The 20,587-nt window shown below is 40.4% G+C and overlaps 2 protein-coding genes across 4 annotated transcripts in view; both read left to right on the top strand.

Moving 5' to 3' along the window:
• Positions 1-4,090, top strand: part of dst (dystonin) — a 100,770-nt gene extending 96,680 nt beyond the window's left edge. For all 3 annotated transcript variants that reach the window (XM_087174570.1, XM_087174569.1, XM_087174568.1), the window contains 4 exons: positions 1,025-1,215; positions 1,451-1,561; positions 2,167-2,293; positions 3,011-4,090. In XM_087174570.1, the coding sequence (XP_087030696.1) occupies positions 1,025-1,215; positions 1,451-1,561; positions 2,167-2,293; positions 3,011-3,267 (686 nt within the window). In that variant the 3' untranslated portion in view covers positions 3,268-4,090. The remainder of the gene's footprint in view (positions 1-1,024; positions 1,216-1,450; positions 1,562-2,166; positions 2,294-3,010) is intronic.
• Positions 4,091-5,318: 1,228 nt separating this feature from the next.
• On the top strand, positions 5,319-19,836 carry LOC111656664 (uncharacterized). The gene is made up of 27 exons (XM_023408464.2): positions 5,319-5,496; positions 6,067-6,178; positions 7,321-7,444; positions 8,549-8,942; positions 9,062-9,139; positions 9,232-9,327; positions 9,416-9,469; positions 12,459-12,512; positions 12,592-12,645; positions 12,727-12,780; positions 12,950-13,003; positions 13,091-13,144; positions 13,224-13,277; positions 13,694-13,747; positions 13,856-13,900; positions 14,000-14,053; positions 14,141-14,194; positions 14,286-14,339; positions 14,482-14,553; positions 14,639-14,674; positions 15,534-15,578; positions 15,670-15,702; positions 16,127-16,273; positions 16,786-16,962; positions 17,730-17,820; positions 18,956-19,033; positions 19,340-19,836. The coding sequence occupies exons 2-27, from the start codon at positions 6,100-6,102 to the stop codon at positions 19,540-19,542; spliced, it is 2,292 nt and encodes a 763-aa protein (XP_023264232.1). The 5' UTR covers positions 5,319-5,496; positions 6,067-6,099; the 3' UTR covers positions 19,543-19,836.
• The last annotated feature ends 751 nt before the right edge of the window (positions 19,837-20,587 follow it).

Here is a 20,587-nt window from a genome sequence, read left to right on the forward strand (position 1 = left end):
TGGGGCGGGGGGGTGGGGGGGACTTGATTGGCCACAATGGCTCTTTTCTTCTCTCTCAGCATGTAGCGAGCGCTTCTGAGCTGAGCTTCTTTTGCAGTTCTCAGGTTTGCTTGACAATCAAACACACAGGCATTTGAAACCCACGTGAAAGGTTCAACAGATGCTTGGCTGATGATATAACCCGTAAAAATCAAACTGCCTTGCATCATCATTGGGGAAAAATGATTAATCTGTCTCTGAAACAGTATTAATTGCATTGTTTACTGACAGCGTGGCTTAGTGATTCAAACTGCATGTAAGCCAGTTTGTTTTTAATACAACTGGTGAAAAGTCTGTTTGGTTTATTCTGTGTAGTTAATGTTTTCTTGGTTTTGTAATTCTTCTTATTTGGGCACTTGTGGTGCGGGAGTGTTTCGCTGGTTGAGAAACAAAAAGTTTATTCCACTACTGTTGCAGCAGTAACTGGACAGTATGGATGAGATGTGACACCGCATGTTTTCTTATGTTTTCATTGTTTATTCAGTATTTTAATCCCAACTTTTATTTTAATTAATTTTAAGTATTCTGCTTCATTTAAAAGCAGACTGTCACATCATGGTAACACTTTATTTTCTGGATTTCATCTGTATTTTCCCAATATACTCCCAATGATTTTTTCAGAGGTTTCCTGGAAAATCCCTGTGTAGTGCGCTAATTATAGGGAAAACAGAAACTGTGCCAAAATGGGAAATTTCTCCACAGCCAAGCACACAATTCAACATTTATGAAAAGTGAAGTTTCTATTAGTAAATGAATAATCGATAAACATTTGCGTTCAAGGAAATTTCCTATAATCAGGACCAAATTACATACTGTAGTAATTTCCAGGAAACTTCCCAGGAAATATTGTGAAGTTGTTAGGAACTTAGGAAAGTGGAAAATAAAGTGTTAACTCACATCATCATCAACACAAAAATACTAATAAAAAATAATCATACTGTATTGTATTCATGCAATGTGGCTCATTCGGAGTGTATTTTTGTAGCTAAAGGCAGGACCAACATGGAGCTGCGGGAGAAGTTTATCCTCCCAGAAGGCACCACCCAGGTGATGGCGAGCTTCCGCTACCGAGGCCGGAGATCTCGGCCGTCGTCCAGAGGAGCTTCTCCCAACAGATCCACCTCCAGTCAGAGCTGTCCGGTCCCAGCACACCACGCACTGACTAGTACACCCAAGGTGAGAGGCTCCACCCCGCTGTGAGAGCCAGTTGTTTTTTAGTTGTCTGTCAGTAGACTGATCATCCCGCACTATGATTTCACTCTTATTTATCTGCCTTAATTAATTTATGTTACATTTTCTGATCATTTTCCTGTTTTTGGGGGGTTTTTTGTGTTTCTTCCATCTAGCGTTTCGTGTAGTTTTTGATTTGTGAATCCATGTCTGTGTTTTTTGATTTGCCATTGTTCCTCAGACTCCCCAACACATAACCCGCAATTATGATAAGCCCTGGCTTACAAACAGCAAACCCTCCACTCCTCTTAAATCATCAGACTCCTTTGGGAGCCAAGGTTCATCCTCAGAGGTATAGTCACATATAAGATGTGGAACACTTCAGATTTATGACCCAACCGAAATCCATCAATTAATTATGAAAAAAGACCATAAAAACATGCAAACCTGGTCTCATACATACTGCATACCTTCACTAATTTCCATTTAATCCTGTGATAAGAAACCTGAAACCCGTTGGACTTAAGATGGAGCTCAAGTTGTATTTATTAGAGATTTCAGTTGGGTCTATAAACTGTCTTTGATTACTAATGGGCTGGACATTTAATTCTTGCCTGACAAAAATATCTGCCTCATTTTAATACCCCTTTTGAAATGAACAACTTTGTATTAAATCTGTGCATGTGTGATAGTTTAATGATGTATAAACGCTGCAGGTTTAACATATGAAACCAAATACTAACTGCTTCTAAAAACAATTCCCCAGCTGTTGCTGAAATAATGATTTTACAAGGATTTTTCATAAAATTTAAAACTAACTCAATAATATTTAGAGTGCTTTCTGGTACAACTTGTTACATTCTTCAGTTGATAAGGACCATTATCTAAAACACTGTCCCCATACTGCAAAGTTAACTGCAATTGATTACAAATGGAACTAAGTACTGTCTTTTACAGAGTACACCAGTCCAAGGCAGCAAATTGCGTCTTCCTGGGTACTTGTCAGGCAAAGGATTTCAGTCCGGCGAGGAGGGAAGCTTGATCAGCGCTGCTGTACTGAAAGCTCGAGCACAGACAATAGGCGGTGAGTAGAGAGCATCTTCAGTCACTCTTTTGATTATAATTGGAAGAAAATGTGTTTTTCTCTGTTGTTGCACTGGTCAGTGGACCCCTCTTTATATATATATATATATAGTCCACAAGAGAAAAGAAGAATAAGTAAAAATACCAACTAAGCTAACAGTTAGAATGTGGTATTAGTAAGACAATGCATCAGAGAGTTAGCTATGTTAAGAAGTACATGAACACTGTGCAGATAATGGTCCAGAACAGGCATTAAAACGGTTGATTAAAGCTGCTATGATCAATATTTTTATATTAAAAATGGATGACATGATTACTTTTGTGTGAAAGAAGTTGCCCACAGTAACAAACCTTCAGATAAGTATCACTTCACTCAGGAGTTCATCTCAACTCTACAGAGCATTTTAGCGTCTTTTAGCCCATTGCTTTGATTTTCAGGCCCGCAAATTTATTGCTGTGGTTCACTGTCACGGCTCTCATCAGGGTCTTTACCAACCCTAAACATGTTGCTGTTTTCAGCATTAAATCTCTTAGAAGCTGTAAAATCCAAGTAAATGATAATGTTGCTCCATGTCTGGATGTGTAAATAAGTGGTCATGGTGAACTGTAACTGCTATGGCACTGCCAATAATGGCTGCTACCTCTGGGCTAATTCTAAGTGCTTCATTAATTATTGTTCGTAGTGAGTAATTATTGTTTCTTGATTTTATGTTTCTAGATTCAAGAAGAACTTCCAGCCGACCTGGAAGTAAAGCTGGAAGCAGAGGGAGCAGTCGCAGAGGTAGTGACGCCTCCGATTTCGACATCTCAGACATCCAGTCTGTGTGCTCGGATATGTCTGAGACAGTTGGAGAGTCTAGCAGAGCGACGCCGCGCTCTGCTTCCCGCCAACGTGGAGGAAAACCCTCCAAGATCCCCACCCCTCAAAGAAGAACCACTCCCACAAGCAAACTGGCTAAGGGATCCAAGCGATAGTCAGTGGCCTTGAAAACAAACAACCCAGGAGCTAGTTGCACCCGAAACACATAACGGACACTGGAGATATCTAATTTAAAAGACTGCAAATGTGTTGAGTGTTATTTAAATTGTTGCAAAGATGTAAAATATTCAGTTGAGAGGCAATATGATTTAATTTTATGTGAGAATGGAATGTTAATGGCCTTGTGTATTTGTTTTTAATGTATTTTATTTTTTGTGAAAAATGTCAAATTGTTTTTATTGTATTTTATTTTATTGATGCAAAACCTGTAGAGGTTCGATGAACACTAGGAAACCTGGGAATGACTACGTTGTACGGTTAACTAACATTTCTACACACTAATGAAGGGGCAACACGCAGGATAGCGCTGAGAGTTACTGAATGTACTGTAATTTAATGTATGCTGATGTTTGGAGTAGATGGTGCATTATGGTACCATGTGAGGCATTGCAATTATCTATTTAAGTGCTATGATATACTGCCAACATGCATTTAAAGGGCAATGCAATATACTACAATAAACCCCTGTAAGCACTGCAGAAACCTTTGAAAAACACTATTTAAGACAAGTAGCAGAAACCTCGTAATCATGAAGCTTTCAAGTCCTGTTTGTTTGTCAGCAGCTGCAGTCCCTGTTTTGTTTGACCACTTCACAGCAGCGTGTGCATTGACCTTGACGAGGTGCCACTCCATGTAGACATTCTCGTGTGCATCCATGTCAGTGTATGGTTAATTTCGGTAGAGCTGAAATTGTTACTGTAACATTACTTTGTAATAAACCTGCTTGCAGAAAGCCACCAGAGACGGGTGTGAACCACAGAGTCCTCTCTGTCTTGCTGGTTTTACCACCTTTTATGAGTCATGCTAGCAGCGATGGCAGTGTCGTTCTACTATCACTGTGACATCTTTACAGGTATTTGTGCTTTACAAAAGATGAATCCAACTGACTTTGGTGATCCCCTGACCTCTTCTAGCTCCATCATCAGGTCAAAGTTTTGTACAGACACGTGTGGTTCCCAGAGGATGAAACCTACTGATCCTTTCTTCTCATATAGCACCATCATCAGGTGAGAATTAAGATATTCTTCAATACCAGTTTATGACCATAGAACCTCATTACATTCCCATCAGCAGCAGCTGTAGTTTGTGTTCAGTGCCTATTAGCAAAAGTTAGCATGCTTACTAAGATGGTGAATATGATAAACATATGCTGAACATCAGAATGTTAGTATTGTTACTGTGGACAGGTTAGCATGCTGATGTTAGCACTTAGCTTAAGCGCAGCGTCACACAGCTGCTAAAGCTGTAAACTCCTTGTCTCTGTCTCCCACGTCTCCGTCTTTCATGCTGCTGCACTAAAATAATTGAATGGGCATTAAAGGTCACCACGGTGGAAAGCAATTGCTGGGTAATTGGTAAATATGGTCAATAGCTCTTGCAAAACCAAATTTCTTTATGAACTACAACACTTTATTTTTCTATTTTAATCCATATATTGAATCCATTATCTATTTTCCCCATGATTTCCCTGTAGCCTAGTAGTTACAGATCCAGTGTGGCGGTTTAGGTTGAAGGTGTGGTTTACTCCGGGTGGAATGTTTGCGGAGAGTCTTGTGTTTAGCTGTGACATACTACATCTTTCTCCCAGTGAGACCATGCAGGTGGTAAAACACTGAACATAAACTACAACTATGTGACTGTTTTTTAAAGCAATTATAGACAAAGTTTCATTAATGGTCCCAACAAAATCTTTTTTTTCTGGCTGTACCGATTGGATGTGTAAAGAGCCGTACAAAAGCTCTGCACAGTGAAATACACAAAACTTATTTCAGGGCTACACAACTGAACAAACTTAAAGTATAGGCTCATTCTTCAACATTACTGTTACTTTCTCTTCATAGCAGCTTTAACCTACATAAAGGCCCTGGTGTGTTCACCTACATTTCCTACATATGATGACTCAGTTTACTGGACTGTGTTACCTTGTAGTGACTGAATAGGTGTAACTGGCCTATGAGAAGAGACAGATCCCCTGGGGACTAAAGGTGGAGTGGAGCTCAGGGGCCAGGCTCCTCTGAGACCGAGAGCTTCTACTCTTAATGGTCCTCCTGTTCATCTCAAACACTGGCCCCGGGATGGCACTTTAGAGAAGGGATATATCTTCACACCAGGAACTGGAAAAGATCCATCTACAGGAGCCCTGGGACTGTCTTTTTCAAGAATATGTGAGTAAATCTAATATTTTCTGTAATTTTTCTGCATTTTTTAAATAAATGAAGGTAGTGGGAAATTATATTAATTGGAGTTGTCTGTAATGTCAGGTTACTAATCAAACAGGGGATAATGCAGATTAGTGTAATTGTGTCCTCTAATTTTGTGAAACTTGAGAACGTTTGCATGGACAAAATTTAGTGGATACAACTTTTGACACTGTTGTTCTAGGTAGTGTTAGGTCTTATAGGAAGATTATCTTATCACATAATGTGGTTATGAAACCTTAGTAATTGTATTGCATTGAAGAAATTAAAGTATTTATTTAAAAGGAGTTAAAAGAAAATATTCACCACTTTGATTGATCTTCCAGGAGGTTAGGCCTATTCTTATTTTTAGAATAGTGACATTACATTTTTTTTCCTTTCCTTTATGCTTTCTATATTTTTAATAATCATGCATACAGTAGAAATGTAATGTTTTAAAACACATTTGAGTGAACTGTACTACAATACCACTGTATACACATATATAAATGAATATAATTTATTGAATTGCTGACTTATTTAATTGCTGTACTGCAGGCACTTGTAGCACCTGACTTCCAAAATTTGAAAATGCCACCCTACAAAGCTATGCTGGTGTTTGCAGCACTGTTTGTCTTCTTGGGATTGACCCAATGTCAGAAGTTGCCAAGTAAGTTGGAATTTTTTCATGCTTAATTGAGGACTACAACGTGTTTCCTGCTGCATAGATATATTAACACTGAATCATCACATATTGCATATGCTGTTTCTGTGTAGTTGCCCACAAGTGGACATGTTGTATGTGCTGCTGCTATCTTTGCAAGAACACTCCTGCTAAAGAGATTTTTAATCTCAGTCAGGAATCTTCTGGTTAATATAAAATATATTTCACAACAATCGTGTAATCATATCATATAAATGATCTTTGAGTGTGACTTTAGTTTTTGTCTGGGTTTAACACTGTACTACAGCGCCATGACCAGCAGATGTCAGTGTTTGTCAGTTCTTTTTCCACTAATTCCCTGCACAGGAGTTGAACCAGTATCATATTTCCTGCCCTCAGAGCCCGTGTAAGCACTCAGGGGTCAGAAGGTCATGCTGGGGTTAAGCTGTGTACATGAACCTTTGAAGCCCTGAAACAGAGTCTCCCTGATACCATAAATAAACAAGTTAACACAATGTTTTTCTACCTGTGGTGTTCTGCGCACAGATAAAGTTGCCTGTCAGCAGAAGCAGTATGTGTACTGTTGGCCTATTGACAGTAAAACATGACAGTAAAACATATCTGCAAGGAGACAAGACTGCAGATTTAAGTCACAGACCACAGGTGATTGGTGTTTTCACAGAAAAAACCTCTCTGCAGACTTATACTCAAATTCAAAGGAACAATTTGTTAACATGCCGCAGCATCAGGTATCAAGCTTTCCATTATTGTAGAGTAGGTGTTCTGAGTTATTTTCCACTCAAGTCTTAACATTTGTGATGAGAATCTTTCACCAGCTCTCATCCACGCATTTTAACCTGACAGGAAACACCGCTGCCATGCTGATCTCATTCTAACTGCGCACAGTGTTTAGATATTCAGTAGCCAAATCCAGCCATGAAAGAAAATAAACAGCCTCGTCATGTTAATGGGTTTAATGAATTACCTCATTGTACCTGTGAAGAGATGGCACTACTAATGACAATGAGTAATGCGACTGTTTAAAAAAATCGGTGATATCAGCGCTGACATAAGATTTAGAAGTGGTCCAGCACCTTTGATGCTGAATCGCTGTGATGTCAAACTAAGCTCAGTGTTTGTGCTGTGAGGTTTCGATCTCCTGGAGGAGTTTCGTGTGCCTGAGTCGAGAGGAGTGAGGAGGGTGGATGGCTCTCAACCTGAGGCGGTGGCCTACCGCGTCAATCCCTCCATCCATCTACGCAAGACCATGAGGTACGGTGCAAGGCTCCATGAGCGTTATTAATGTCAATGGAGCTGGAAAATGATTGAAGAGTAACTGAAAATTACATTTTTGCAGATTTCCAGTGGTTTAACATCTCATTTGGCTGCAGTGAGGTAGAAGTGTACACCACGGTGTGTTAGTACACTGTGACATCACTGTTAGGTATGGTTACAGGGGCAGTTACGCACACTACTGAACAAACCCAAACACACTCATCACAGGTGCTGTGTGTGGTCAGACTTGAAACAGACATGAAACTTTTTTAGGCTGGTGTTATATTGCTCTTAAAAGGGTAAGTGAACACCAGGCTGAAAAAGCTGTTGTGCACCTGTAACCCCACCCATCAGTGATGTCACAGGGTCCTTGAGTACACCTGTACATCACTGCAGCAAGGTAGGAACTTAAATCCTTGGATGTTAGAAAAAACAAGATTTTTAGTGGGTGTTAAGTTGGCCTTTATACGGTCTCATTTGTGAGCTTTGTAAGCAATTATTCACAGATGAAGAATAGCAGTAACACTTCACCACAACAGCATGAATATAATCCCTTATATTAATACTTTAGGTGTCTCAAAAATATACTGATTTTTTTTTTGCCATGCTATATGCCTCACTCTAGGGATAGCAATGTCAGTATGTTTATCCGTCCACCACTTTACTATCTAAATGGTTAGCATGCTGATGTTAGCATTTAGCTCAGAGCACCGTTGTGCCTGGGTACAGCCTCACAGAGCTGCTACCATGGCTGTAATTCACTTAGTCTTGTTTCTCTTTGAACTCTCTTTGTCTGACAGTGAATGGAAGGCATAGTGCTTTAAGTGCTTTGTTCGTATTAAATTAACTTGGAATGGTAGCCCTCTAAGAAGTGCATTTTCACAAAAAGTTACAAACAAATGTGAATATTGAAACTTGTCCCAACTCATATGCTAATATGGGGTTTATGGATAAAGCTGAAGTCTCTCTGTTTCAACTTATGCACATTCTTCTAAAACAAAACCCTTATGTTCCCACAAAAGCCCTCAATTGTTGTTTTGTGAAGAAAGCAGCCTCTGTATGATGTTAACCAGCCTTCCAAACCTCACTCTTGTGCCACAGTGATGTGTATCCAGATGGACTTCCCTCCGACTACTCCGTCATTGCAACATTTAAGGTGACCAAAGACACGGCCAGGAAATCCTGGAACCTGTGGCAGGTCAGTGACACCGAGGGACGGGACCAAGTTGGCCTGCGTTTCCAGGGCGACACGCGCTCTTTAGACTTCTTCTACACTGGCCCCCGTGGGAGTCAGATGCTGAGGACCTTCCATAGTGTGGAAAAACTGTTAGATGGAGAGTGGCACAAGTTGGCGCTGAGTGTGAAGGGCAGGAAGGTGAAGCTGCTCATTGACTGTGAGGAGGTCAGTGTGGAGTCCATTGACGAGTCAAGGCCTGTTATCCGCCGAGGGTACACCTCCATCGTCAAGCGGGCTGCAGGAGATCGTTCTGTGTCTGTATGTCGACAGCTTGGATACCTCTATATCTAAAGTTATATTTCAACTTCCATTGATTTGGATTACAACTTTCAAAAATTTCATAAAAATTTCTCATATAATCTCTTCTCTCTTTCCAGGTGGACCTCCAGCAGATGGATGTGTCATGTGACCCAGAGCAGGCTTATTCAGAGGGCTGCTGTGAGCTCTCCAGTGTGGTGAGTCACCTTATGATTCAACGATGTTTCACTCCCACTGTTACAGATGTGTGTGAAATTTCAAAACCATTTCCGTTATCTGCCCATGGCAGTGTGGAGGGTATGCAGAGATCGGTCTAACAGCTGGAAGAGCATCTTGCAAATGTATGCCCGGACAACCAGGCATTCAGGGACCTCCAGGGCCAAAGGTGAATGTGCCTGCACAGTGAAAGTTGGCAGAACACACTAATAAGACAAATTGAGTCCGTGTTGACATATTTTTTTATTCTTCTGCAGGGTCACAGAGGTCTTCCAGGGGGAGCCGGAGACCCAGGAAGACACGGAAACTGGGTAAATAATTGTACAGTATGTCTCAGTCGTGTAGATGCCAAACCTTATCTCACACAGGATGTGTGTTGTGGTGTGTTTACTTCTTCTTCTTAGCATGAGCAGCACCCCGTTCCTCTTGCTGGACAATAAAGAGTTAAAATGAATTGTGACATTGTAAAACCTTCATTTGTGAGACAGCAGTGGAGCTGTGGAAAATGGCAGTAGAAGTACAACCGAGACACGACAGGATGGAAACAAATCTGGAAGCAGAAGCGCTCAGCGATAGTAAACACAGGGGCTCCTTTCATAGTTTGAAAACTCATGTCCGCTTTGCAAAAGATTTAGGGAAGAGGCCAAGATAAACACAAAGAAATACGGATGTGACAATAAATTTGTTTTTGCAGTTCTGAAATAGCCATTTGCATCTTAAAACACAGAGAATATAGGATTTAACTTGAACTGGCACATGATCACAGGATTTTGTAATGGCTTTGCTTTTCCATTTGGAAGAAACTGAGCCAAAAGTAATGAATCCCACACACACAGGAAAACCAGTCAGTTGAGCAATAACCATACCCTCAAAGTGTCTGGTAATGAGTGGCATTAGTCTGCATAATCATTGTGTGAAATTTGTCAGATGTTATGTTTCTTTTCTAATGTTTTTATCTTTGTGGATAAGGCTGATTAATTCACCACAGGAAGACCAAATTGTGAAAGAGAGGGAAGGTTTTAGAAAATGATAATGAACAAAGTAGTCTGCTGCAGGAGCCAGTTACACAGGGATCAGTGAAAGAGTAAATACACTCACAGTTGTATCCTTTAGGGAGCCGCAGACGTGATTATTTCCACTTTAAATTTATGACTTGTTAATCTCTTTGATCCTTGGCGCTTACTGTTATGTTGGAGCAGATCTGAGAGTCTTTTAATAACAGTCCGGAGAACATGTGTTTAAAGCAGGTTTTTTTTTTATACATATGTGACGGTTTGGTATATAACATGCCCTTTGCACTCAAGGAAATCCCCCATGCTGCCTGAGAACACACAAATGTACGCCTGCAGAGCAGTGTACATTCAGAGCACATTTCCAGAGCTGTACATCTGGGAATAAACATCTGTCTTGTGCAACTTGTTAAGAGTTTTGACCTCCTGCCAGCATGTGAATCACAGAGCCCCAACATGTTTATCTCCTCCCCTGCTGGCATCCGAGGAGGGCATTTCCTGGCACAGATATATGAACTATCCATCTCAGGTGGTGGGTGGTCCTTTTCTCGTCAGAGCTATACCCGCCTTAGAACTGTCGTAAAGTTCACGGTCATGCCTCTCGCCGTACTGTCGGCCATCTCTGAGGTTAGCCTCCGCCTAGCTGACTCTGCTTAAAAACGGTGTTAGGTGAGATGATCAAATAAACTGACAATGCAAAGGCGTCCTGGCCTAGTTTAATCTGTTTGTTGACTCAGTGAAATACAGCCAACTGGAAAACACTTGTCCCTCTACGACCCAGGAAGTCAGCATCTGTGCAAACAATACTGGTACATTTTGTTGTATTAATGACTAATGTTTCCTAAATCCTGCTGAAAAAGGCTGCAGTATATTCTCCACTAATGTGACCAGTGTGAGTGTGGCTGAAATTTATAGCATGTTCACATTTTAAATGTAACTATCCTCAATTTGTCGTGTGATTTTCACGTTATGTTAAAACAAAGCAAAAATGGTGTGACAGTTTGACTTTCTTGCTGAGAGACTCATATCTGTGCCGTAAATATGAAGTTACAAGAAATGATTAGCTCAGCGTAAAAACTGGATACAGTTAGAAGCAGCTAGCCTGCCTCACTAACCCCGCTTAACCACGTTTGTTTTGTTCAGATTAAAACAGATCTACAAGTCAATTGTAGAGCTTTAGAGGTTGCAGTTGTATGTTTTTATCTTTAAGCTGTTTTGCCTTTTTTCCAGTCTTTGTGCTAAGCTAAGCAAACTGTCCTCTGGAATATTGCAACATGTCCAAAGATCCAGAGCGGAGCACTTCTATATTCTGATTGTTTGCCGCCGAATCGCGTCTTAGCTCTTTACCATAAAGTTGCCTGAACTTAAACTTTTCTGAAGCCCACACTGCTCAAGACGCCTCCAAAAGACGCTGACTAACATACAAAATGAATGTGGTTACTTTGATGTTCTCGCTGCTTTCAGTTTGAACTTCTAGGAATAGGAATATTGAAATTATTATTTATTATATAATATGTTATCTCTGTCTGTATGTTATGGTGCAGACTCTGAGTCTTTTTTTCCATCCTGTGCCAAAAACAAATTCTACCAACTCTGGTCACAGGGACATTAAAGTGAAGAGCTGCAGCTCTAAAGCTCAGTTATAGGTTATATATAGGTTATATTATATATAAGTTATATCTCATTTGTTTACTTTGTACAAAAACCAAAGTGTAAAAACAACAACAGTTTTATAGGTGTTATGTGCTGAACTTTTTCCCCCCAGGTGCTGACTTCCTGCAGTCTTTGCCAGCTCCATTACATCTGATTTTTTTTTTTTTTATGTTACACTTTAGTTTTTTTTTACAAACTGTAGCATGTCAATTACATTTAGAGGATCCTGGGAGATTTTGTTACCTTTGGACAGAGCCAGGAGAACTGTTTTCTGCCTAATATTTACCACACAGGCAAGAGACTGCATCCAAGTTTTGGAAAGAAAGTGAATATAAATGTATTTCCCAGTATGTCCAACTATTACTTTGAATTGTTCTTATCTCTTTATTCCCTGTCCATCTTGCCACACTGACTGCAGAAAAATCAAAAGCTACCTTCTGGGTTTATTTAAGGAGCAAATGCCAGATGTCTGATGCATCCAAAGTTTAATCTCGCAGAAGTTATTAGTGACTTTCTCTCAGTGGAAACAGTCGTTACAGCGTTCACATTTTACGCTCTATTTCACAAGCTGTTCAATTCGCAAACAAATAGCTTAAGCTTAAGTCTTGCATGTGATTCAGTCCAACGTGTCTTGCAGGGGATCAGGGGAAACACAGGAGACTATGGCAACATTGGCGAGACAGGCCTAAAGGTAAGATCAGCTTCTATATGCCCCTCAGTTTGGCTTGTTCTCAGAACACATTAATGGAACTTTAAATGCACGTCCTCAGGGTGAAGAAGGAATCAAAGGCGAGAAAGGAATGAGAGGACTCTGGGGCCAAGTGGTAATTTATCACGCCAAGATTTATCATTTTCTTTAAACTGATATGTTCTGAATTTGTTTTAATGAGATGTTGTATTAACAGGGAGACAGAGGTCCTAAGGGGCTGAAAGGATTAAAAGGGGCAGCTGGCTTCAAGGTAAACATCTCTGCTTGGTTCAGGTTTTAATTGGACCTGTTTAATTAGGGAGCCACCTAATTAAGTTACAAACCTTTCATTGGAGTTTTGTGCAGTTTGCTGTTAACGTTTTTATAACTTTATAGATAACTCAGAGGGTTTATTGTCGGCATTTTAACTGTAATTACAGGGAGTTCATGGACCACCTGGGGGCATTGGCGAGTCCGGGAAACAAGGAGAAGTTGTAAGTTAACCTTTCAGACTCAGTGGTGAGCCCGTTTGCAAGTGATTATGTAATTAATGTATTACTAACATGTTGGCCTCCTTGAAGGGCGCTAAAGGTGAAAAAGGATACGAAGGGATTCCTGGGTTTCAAGGAGTTAAGGTACTTGTGTTTCCTCCTTTATTTGTCCTTTTTTATCTATTGATATTGTGATTGAACTCCATTATGCTTGTCTTTTTAGGGAGAAAGGGGGACTACTGGTGCAATAGGGCGTGCTGGGCCTAGAGGAAAGCAGGTGGGTTGTTGTGGGATTCCCGTTCAATAATCTGTAATAAGCCCTCCTTAATTCTGTGACTGCTATCTTCAAAACCCCCTCATTTGAGCGCAGAGAGCCAGTAAATCATTTGTGATGTGGTAAAACACTGGAATACAGCTATGTCTTTGGCTTATGTGCCATCTCCATAAACAACGTTAGTTCATGTGGCTGGATTTTAGCTGAGATCTGAGGGCCTGAACTATATCAACATAAGCTGGTGAGTCACTGAAAGAAGCGCCTCAACCGCAATGATAACCTACTCATGAGGAATGGATTATACATGAAGGAAGGCTCATTTATTCAACTTGTTGCCAAGTGACTCAAAATGTGTTGCATAAAATGTAAAATCTTAACTTCTCCTAAAATTTCTTCTTCTTCAAATGTTAATTTGGCAGGGTATTGTGGGAGATCCTGGAGAGAGGGGAACTCCTGGAGAGAAGGGGACGCCTGTATGTATGACATAATCACAATGATGTGAAAATGATGTGTCCCTTTTGATTTCACAAAGATTTCAAAATGCATTATTTTGATTGGCACGTTGGTTGTCTTAAAATTAGGGGATCCGAGGACCCGTGGGCAGAGCCGGCACCATCGGGCCAAAGGTAGTTCATTGCCGACACACCCAGCGCCTCACACCTGGGTGCTCACTTACACTCCCAAAATGAATGGTCTGTTTTATAATAATGATACCATCTCCCTAGGGCATTATTGGAGATCCGGGCTTACCTGGCAGAGACGGAGATCCGGGAATAGAGGTATTACTTTCGTAATAATTATGTCTCTATGCTGAATTTTGGAAGCAGTGCACTTGTATTGTTATAACTGTCATCTGTTCCTCGCAGGCTTATCAAGGACCACAAGGTCTTGGTGGAAAAGTAGGACAAATTGGAACAAAGGTAACTCACTCTTCTCATATGGTTTTGCAAATGAATGTAAAAATGAGTTGTTTTTGGCAGATTCATTCATTGCCATTTGTGACTTTTACAGGGGGAGAAAGGCACCCTGGGGCCAGAAGGAGAAATGGGTCCCCAAGGCCGAACTGTAAGTCACTTTTCAGGCATTTCAGTCACTGAAGACAAGCACATAATACATTTTATACTTAAAGTAGTTTGCCATCTTAAAGGAAAACGATAAAGAATAAAGCAGTCCCTTAGGTCGGTTTAATAAATGTTTTATTCTCGAGGGCCCAAGAGGTTACAAGGGTTCTGCTGGGAAGCCAGGAAGACCCGGATTTATCGGCCCACCGGGACCTACTGTAAGTGCTCCAGATGAATTTTCTAAACTCTCCCAAATACTAGTTCATTTTCTTCAAGACATTAAAGCATGTCATCTCTTCACAGGGACACGTGGGTGTGCCTGGAAAACCAGGGAACAAGGTAATACATCCTCATCCATTACCCATTAGAGATATAAAATGAAGGCAAAATTACTATTTAATGGCCCAATTACTGTAGCTAGTCAGGAATTATTTACAGGGTCAATGAGCCTTTAGTAAATCCTAAAATTTAGGATTTACAGATGGTTTCTCTTACGAAACCAGGTTTATTCACTAGACTTTTAGAACTTTATTTTTAGGTAACAATTAAAGGTCAAATGAGGTATTAGTACTTAATGATACTGCTAAAGCCTTTCCTTTGATCGCCAAGTCATCCCCCAGCTTCATGTGAGCAAACTAATAATAAAACAGCATGAGGAGTCAGAATAAACACTTCAATAGCTCAGTTCAGAGGCTGCCCGTCAGGGCATGTTGGCTCAGTCTCTCCTGTTCTCCCCATCTGGACTGGAGGTCACATCCCATGCTGAACTCCCCCTCAGGATCTGTTCTTGGTGTTTACAGAACGTCCCACGCTGATTAAAGAGGCAGATATTCCTGCAGAAACCGCTTTTCAGATGTTTATGTTTTTGTGGCATTTTTGTGGCAAATCTGATAAAAAAATAAATAAATAAATTAAAAAAAATTTGGAGTCGAAATCTGGCACTGGTCTGTTTAAAAAAAGTAAATGTCAATTCTAAAAATGAATAAAAGTCAAATCAATCAAAAGACATACAAACAGATATAAGAGACAAGTACAAACAGAAGTATTCACATTTGCCTGTTGACACATTATCAGAAAACCTGTTCACCAGTGAATGAAACATGTATCCATTGACAGAGCAGAACACCTGTGCGACCCTGATAGACCAAATATTTGCAAGCTTCTCAACACTGTTTATTTTTTCATTTGCCTTGTGCAGGGTGACACAGGAATCCAGGGAATCCAAGGAGTTAAAGGTTCACAGGTACTGCCTTAAATATTTAATCTCTGCTTGTCATTACATCCTCTTCATGTTTTTTTTTTTTCTTAACATGAACTTGCTCTTTTTCTTAAAGGCAGAAAATGGAGTTAAAGGCCCAAAAGGAAAGGTGAGCTGTGATTCTGTTGGTAGAGTGTGATTTGACGAACATAAAAGTTTCTTTGTTAGACGATAGGATTACATACTTCCACTCAAAAGTGTTTGTGCAAACCTGTTTACGTCACTGGAAGAATACTGTACGTGTGGCTTAAGTGAACTGACAGTTATGTAGCAGGAACAGATTCAAGGGCCCCTAACAGTCAGAACAATCATGATATCTCTCCATCAGATGACTTTTCAAACATGTTTTAGGCATCTGTAGACATGATGGTAACATTCAGATATTATATTTGAAATGCAGGTTTTGTGTATTAACACACTGACTGTCCCTATGGCCCTGTTACTTACTGCGTTTTCCTATTACGCTCGCTCTGATGGATGCACTGGCTGTGTCATGAATTCCGGCCTGCTGATGCCGTTAACGTGTTCTGTAGGTTGGAGGCAGGGGGGAGCAGGGTCCCCAGGGTGGACGGGGGAAGCGTGGCCCGGCAGGCCCACCTGGACGTTCAGGTCCTGTCGGAGTCAAGGGGGTTCGAGGTGAAGGAGGACCAGATGGCTTTCAGGGGCCCCCAGGTCCACCAGTAAGTGAAATACAAGCCTCTGAATCTTTGTTTTTTTTTTCTTGGCTGATCCCACAAACATTATAGAGTAGTACTTGATGTAGTCACGATGAGAAGCACTGCTATTCATTCTCTGCTGTAATTGACTATAACTTCATCTATCTGTGAACGATGGCACAGAAACAGCAGATTAATCATTTGCACTGACTGGCACACACACACACACACACACACACACACACACACACACACACACACACACACTGTGTTTGGTAACAACTTTAGTGTCAAAAACACGTTTAAACAGTTTCTCATTAGCCTCGTAGTTAGTAGTGACTCACAGCAAGGGTTTCATTTAGTGTGGCTATAAATCTATAATGAGCTTAGGGAAATATTGTTGGCTTTGTTTGTTTGTTCATTTCTTCAGAGAGGTAGCCACTGCTTCAGCGAGCCCCGTCCTGTAATAAACCGTATTACATGTCCCACAGTTGGGTCACCTCCAGTGATGGATGTGGTAATGCTTTGTCACACAGGGCCCGACCCTCCCCGCTCAGCACGTGATCGAGGTTTGTAAGAAAGTGGTGCTGGAGCAGATGTCCACCTTTGCCAACTCAGTGAAGAGGACGTGCGCTGCAGTTTGTCCTCTTTATGGGGACGTGCCCATGGGAGCCCCCGGTCCCCCCGGACAGACGGGACCCCCCGGACCTCCTGTGAGTTTTTGGTTGATCAGCCAGTTGCATCAACACTCTAGGGTGTTTTTTTTTAAATTATTATTATTTTTTAAAATAAATTCATTATTATGTATCAGCTCACCTCCTGCAGACCTTTAGCTGAGACACACTGCTGGAGCGCAGTAAATTCTCCATACATTGTTCGTTTTTGCCTCCCTGGCTGAGTAAAATGCAAACATATTGCAATGGTCTGGACTGGACTAAAAGAGCTGAAGTATTTGGCAGAAAACCTTGGAATGAAAACATTACGATTTTCCACGTCTCTATGAGGACAAATAAGGAGTCACAGACTAGACACTTGGTCTGTGTTGAATGGTTTTTGGAGAGAATCAAGGCTGTCCTTGGATTGGAAAGCCTTTTCCACATTATTATACAGTGTAGAACCAATTCATGTTCCACAACTTTAATCAGAATGACTCTCAGGCTGATAAATACTCTTGAAGCTATTACTATATAAAAATATTCCACTATATTAGATTATGGCTGGTAAGCCTCGTGTTGTGGAGTTTAAAGCCAAACCAAGAATAGTGATGTACAATTACCGTACAATGTTTTCTCAGTTTACTCAGTATCGAACGATCACCCAGAAGAATCTTTACAGGTTTCTTTTTACAAAGCAGTACAGAGGTGAATGGAACCTTAGTTCATGACTTGAACAGAACCTAGGAAGAAAAAAATATTGCAAGGTTTATACAGAAAACACCCAAAGGATTAATGGTGTATTTTCCTATTGATGATGTTGTCAGGGTGACCCTGGTAATGATGGTGTTGATGGAGAAGTGGGCCTACAGGGATTCTACGGAGAAGCCGGAGATCTGGGCCGAAAGGGAGAAACAGGTGCGGAAAAACAAACCTGACAGAAGATATTTATGAATATGATTAACAACAAACCTATAATTCAAAAATGTATTGTTTTAGAAAGAGCCAGTGGTGGAAAAAGAATTAAACCTGCCTTGACATTTTTTTTCGGCCACTTAGGGGCAGGACAACGAGTTATAAACACATTACTAACATATTATCAGCTTCTAAAATCGATACTGCGAGCAGTTGCTTTTAAACACATCCAGCAGACGTAGAGCAACATTACCATTCATTTGATGTCATCGGGGGGTTATCTGTGTTTGGACTTTACAAATATTTAACAGATCCTCTGCAATGCAAACTGGAAGCATGGAATTTGATGAGATAAGATGTGGGCATTTGGCAGGCAATGAGGGTCTAACAAAAGATGCTATCATGCTGGACTATGGGAAGTGTAGTTTCCTGGACTAGTGGAAGGGACTAATAGTGAGGATATGTTGGACTTTGCTGCATCAATTTGGACCATTAAATCTGAAATTAATGCCCCATTCAAAGTTTGATTTTATCCTATTTTTGTATAATGTCATAATTTTTACATGAACCTGCATTTAAATTTTCTTTATATACTGTTTAATCTTCAACATTGCCTCATATTATTTAAACTCTTCATGTTTTGCATGTAAAATCTTGGTCACCAAAGAAATGAGTAAAGAGTAATATTCAAATAAATCTTGTGAAGTAAAAGTCCAATATTTCCTTCCAAAATAAAGTAAAGTAAAAGTTTGAATATGTGATTAAGATACTTTCCACCGCTGGAAAGAACAAACGTGTCACCTATAATCTGTATGAAACACGCTGAATCAAATACTGTACGGCAGCGCTGTAAAACCCGTAGGCTAACATGTACATTCGCAGCTCTAATTTATGGTTAGCAGCCTGAGCATGATGTCACACTCATGCTACATTCCCGTGCCAAACCAATGAAATCGAAGAATATTTACAAGGTGTTTTAAACATTTATTTAACAATGATCTCAGTAACACATATGGTCTTTAATCAACACGAACAGCATGTTCCTGAGTGGAGATCACTCCTGAGGGAACAGCATTTCAGCCTGTCTGCTGTCATCCCTGCTTACAGAAACCTGTGTGTGTGTGTGTCTGGCTTCCAGGTGACAGAGGAGAGCAAGGTGATAAAGGAGCCAAGGGTTATGGCCTACCTGGCTACACTGGAGATCAAGGACCAAAGGGTAATTTCATCTTCCAGAATTTAATACTGTTTGATGATATGGCTGAAATGAGACATTAATCGACGTTCACATCTGGGCCTGAGCGACATTTTACAAACTATATTCAGCCGAGTCTGTGTTTCAGAACCCTGGAAAAGGGGGGAGGAGATGTGTTACTGTAAGAGGAGCGTGTAATCTGCCAAAAATGAAATGATTTTTCTCTGTAAATGTTCTGTTCTTGGAACCAGTGACAACTTTGTCTTGACTCAGCTAACTGAGCAGACTGCGAAGTCTGGAGCCTAAATAACACTTCTGCCTTAATCACAGGTCAGCGTGGACGTCCTGGCAGAGCCTTCAATGGCCAGCCAGGGAAGCAGGGTGAGCGGGGACATGTAGGTCAGCCTGGACTCAGGGGCCACCCAGGTCTCAGAGGACCTCCGGGTGTCTGTGTCACCTCTGGGTGTCCTCAGCTCAACGCCACCAGTGGGACACCTCAGCCGGCACCGCGGAGGTCGAGGAACCGCCCGTAGAGGAAGAAAGCGTCTATGTGGACAGTGAATTGAATATTGGGCTTAAAGGAGGAAAACATGATCGATTGTTTTTGTTAATACGCGTGTGTTCAAATAAATTTCATGTAAATATGCAACTGAAACCTGAACTGAACTTCTGGGAACAAAGAAACAACCTCTGTGATTTGAAAGAGAGTGGTAACAAAATATATTTGTATAAAAAGACCATCTTCATTTGATAGTTTTATTTAAACTGATTTCACAAGTCTGAGTTGTCTTTAAACACCTGCTCTTTATAATAAAAATCCAAAACTCTCTTGTGTGAAAGCCTGCTTTAGGTTCATGATCAGTTATATCAGGCATGGCATTTGAGAGCCAGTGTCAAGTGCAGCAAAAAAACCATATAATACTAATACTATTTGATAGACATTTTTTTTGAGTGAAGGAAAACTTGGCAAATTATTCAAAACTGTCAGGCATAGAGCAGCTCAGAGCTGTGTGTTTTTATATTTCTCATATATTATCTTTAAAAAAGTACATAAAAAAAGTAAGTAAGTGTGTTTTAATTAAACATTTCGTCATAACTTGGACGTTACACAGTTCAGATATTGTTGTGTGTAGAAACTAATGTTATTCTTAAAGCCCATAAATGTAGGATTTTAAAACTTACAACTTGGCTGCCTCGCAGAGGCACCATAAAAAAAGACAGTAATGCATCCCACTTCTGGGCTGTGAGAAAAATTTTATGTAGAAGTCATTCTAAGTAATTCAGTAATTTCACATGATGCACACTTGGCCAAGAAGACTTTTTTTTTTTTCTCCATTTACAGTCGTTACCATTACAATGGCAGTAAAAGCTGAATACATTTTACTGCGTGCCACATATACGTGGCCCCAAAGACAAATGATGCTTCATGTTATCAGAATTAAATTCATTTAGTAAAATAAAATTCTTCTAGTAGAGCTGTATTAGTGCTTATTTTCATGCCATTCATGTATAAAACATAAGATCTACATAATAATACATTCATGTTTCTCCCCTGTTGCAGTACCATAAAGATACATT

The sequence above is a fragment of the Seriola lalandi genome, unplaced genomic scaffold (assembly GCF_002814215.2).
Source record: "Seriola lalandi dorsalis isolate HSWRI2012SDOR001 ecotype SW California unplaced genomic scaffold, Sedor1 jcf7180002054364, whole genome shotgun sequence".
Taxonomy (NCBI): Eukaryota; Metazoa; Chordata; class Actinopteri; order Carangiformes; family Carangidae; genus Seriola; species Seriola lalandi.

Bases quoted from the DNA above. Each gene is read 5' to 3' on its own strand.
- LOC111656664 (XM_023408464.2), top strand. From the start codon at position 6,100: ATGCCACCCTACAAAGCTATGCTGGTGTTTGCAGCACTGTTTGTCTTC. The intron at 9,140-9,231 runs GTGAGTCACCTT...TGCCCATGGCAG, and splicing joins GCTGTGAGCTCTCCAGTGTG to TGTGGAGGGTATGCAGAGAT. The intron at 12,513-12,591 runs GTAAGATCAGCT...GCACGTCCTCAG, and splicing joins TTGGCGAGACAGGCCTAAAG to GGTGAAGAAGGAATCAAAGG.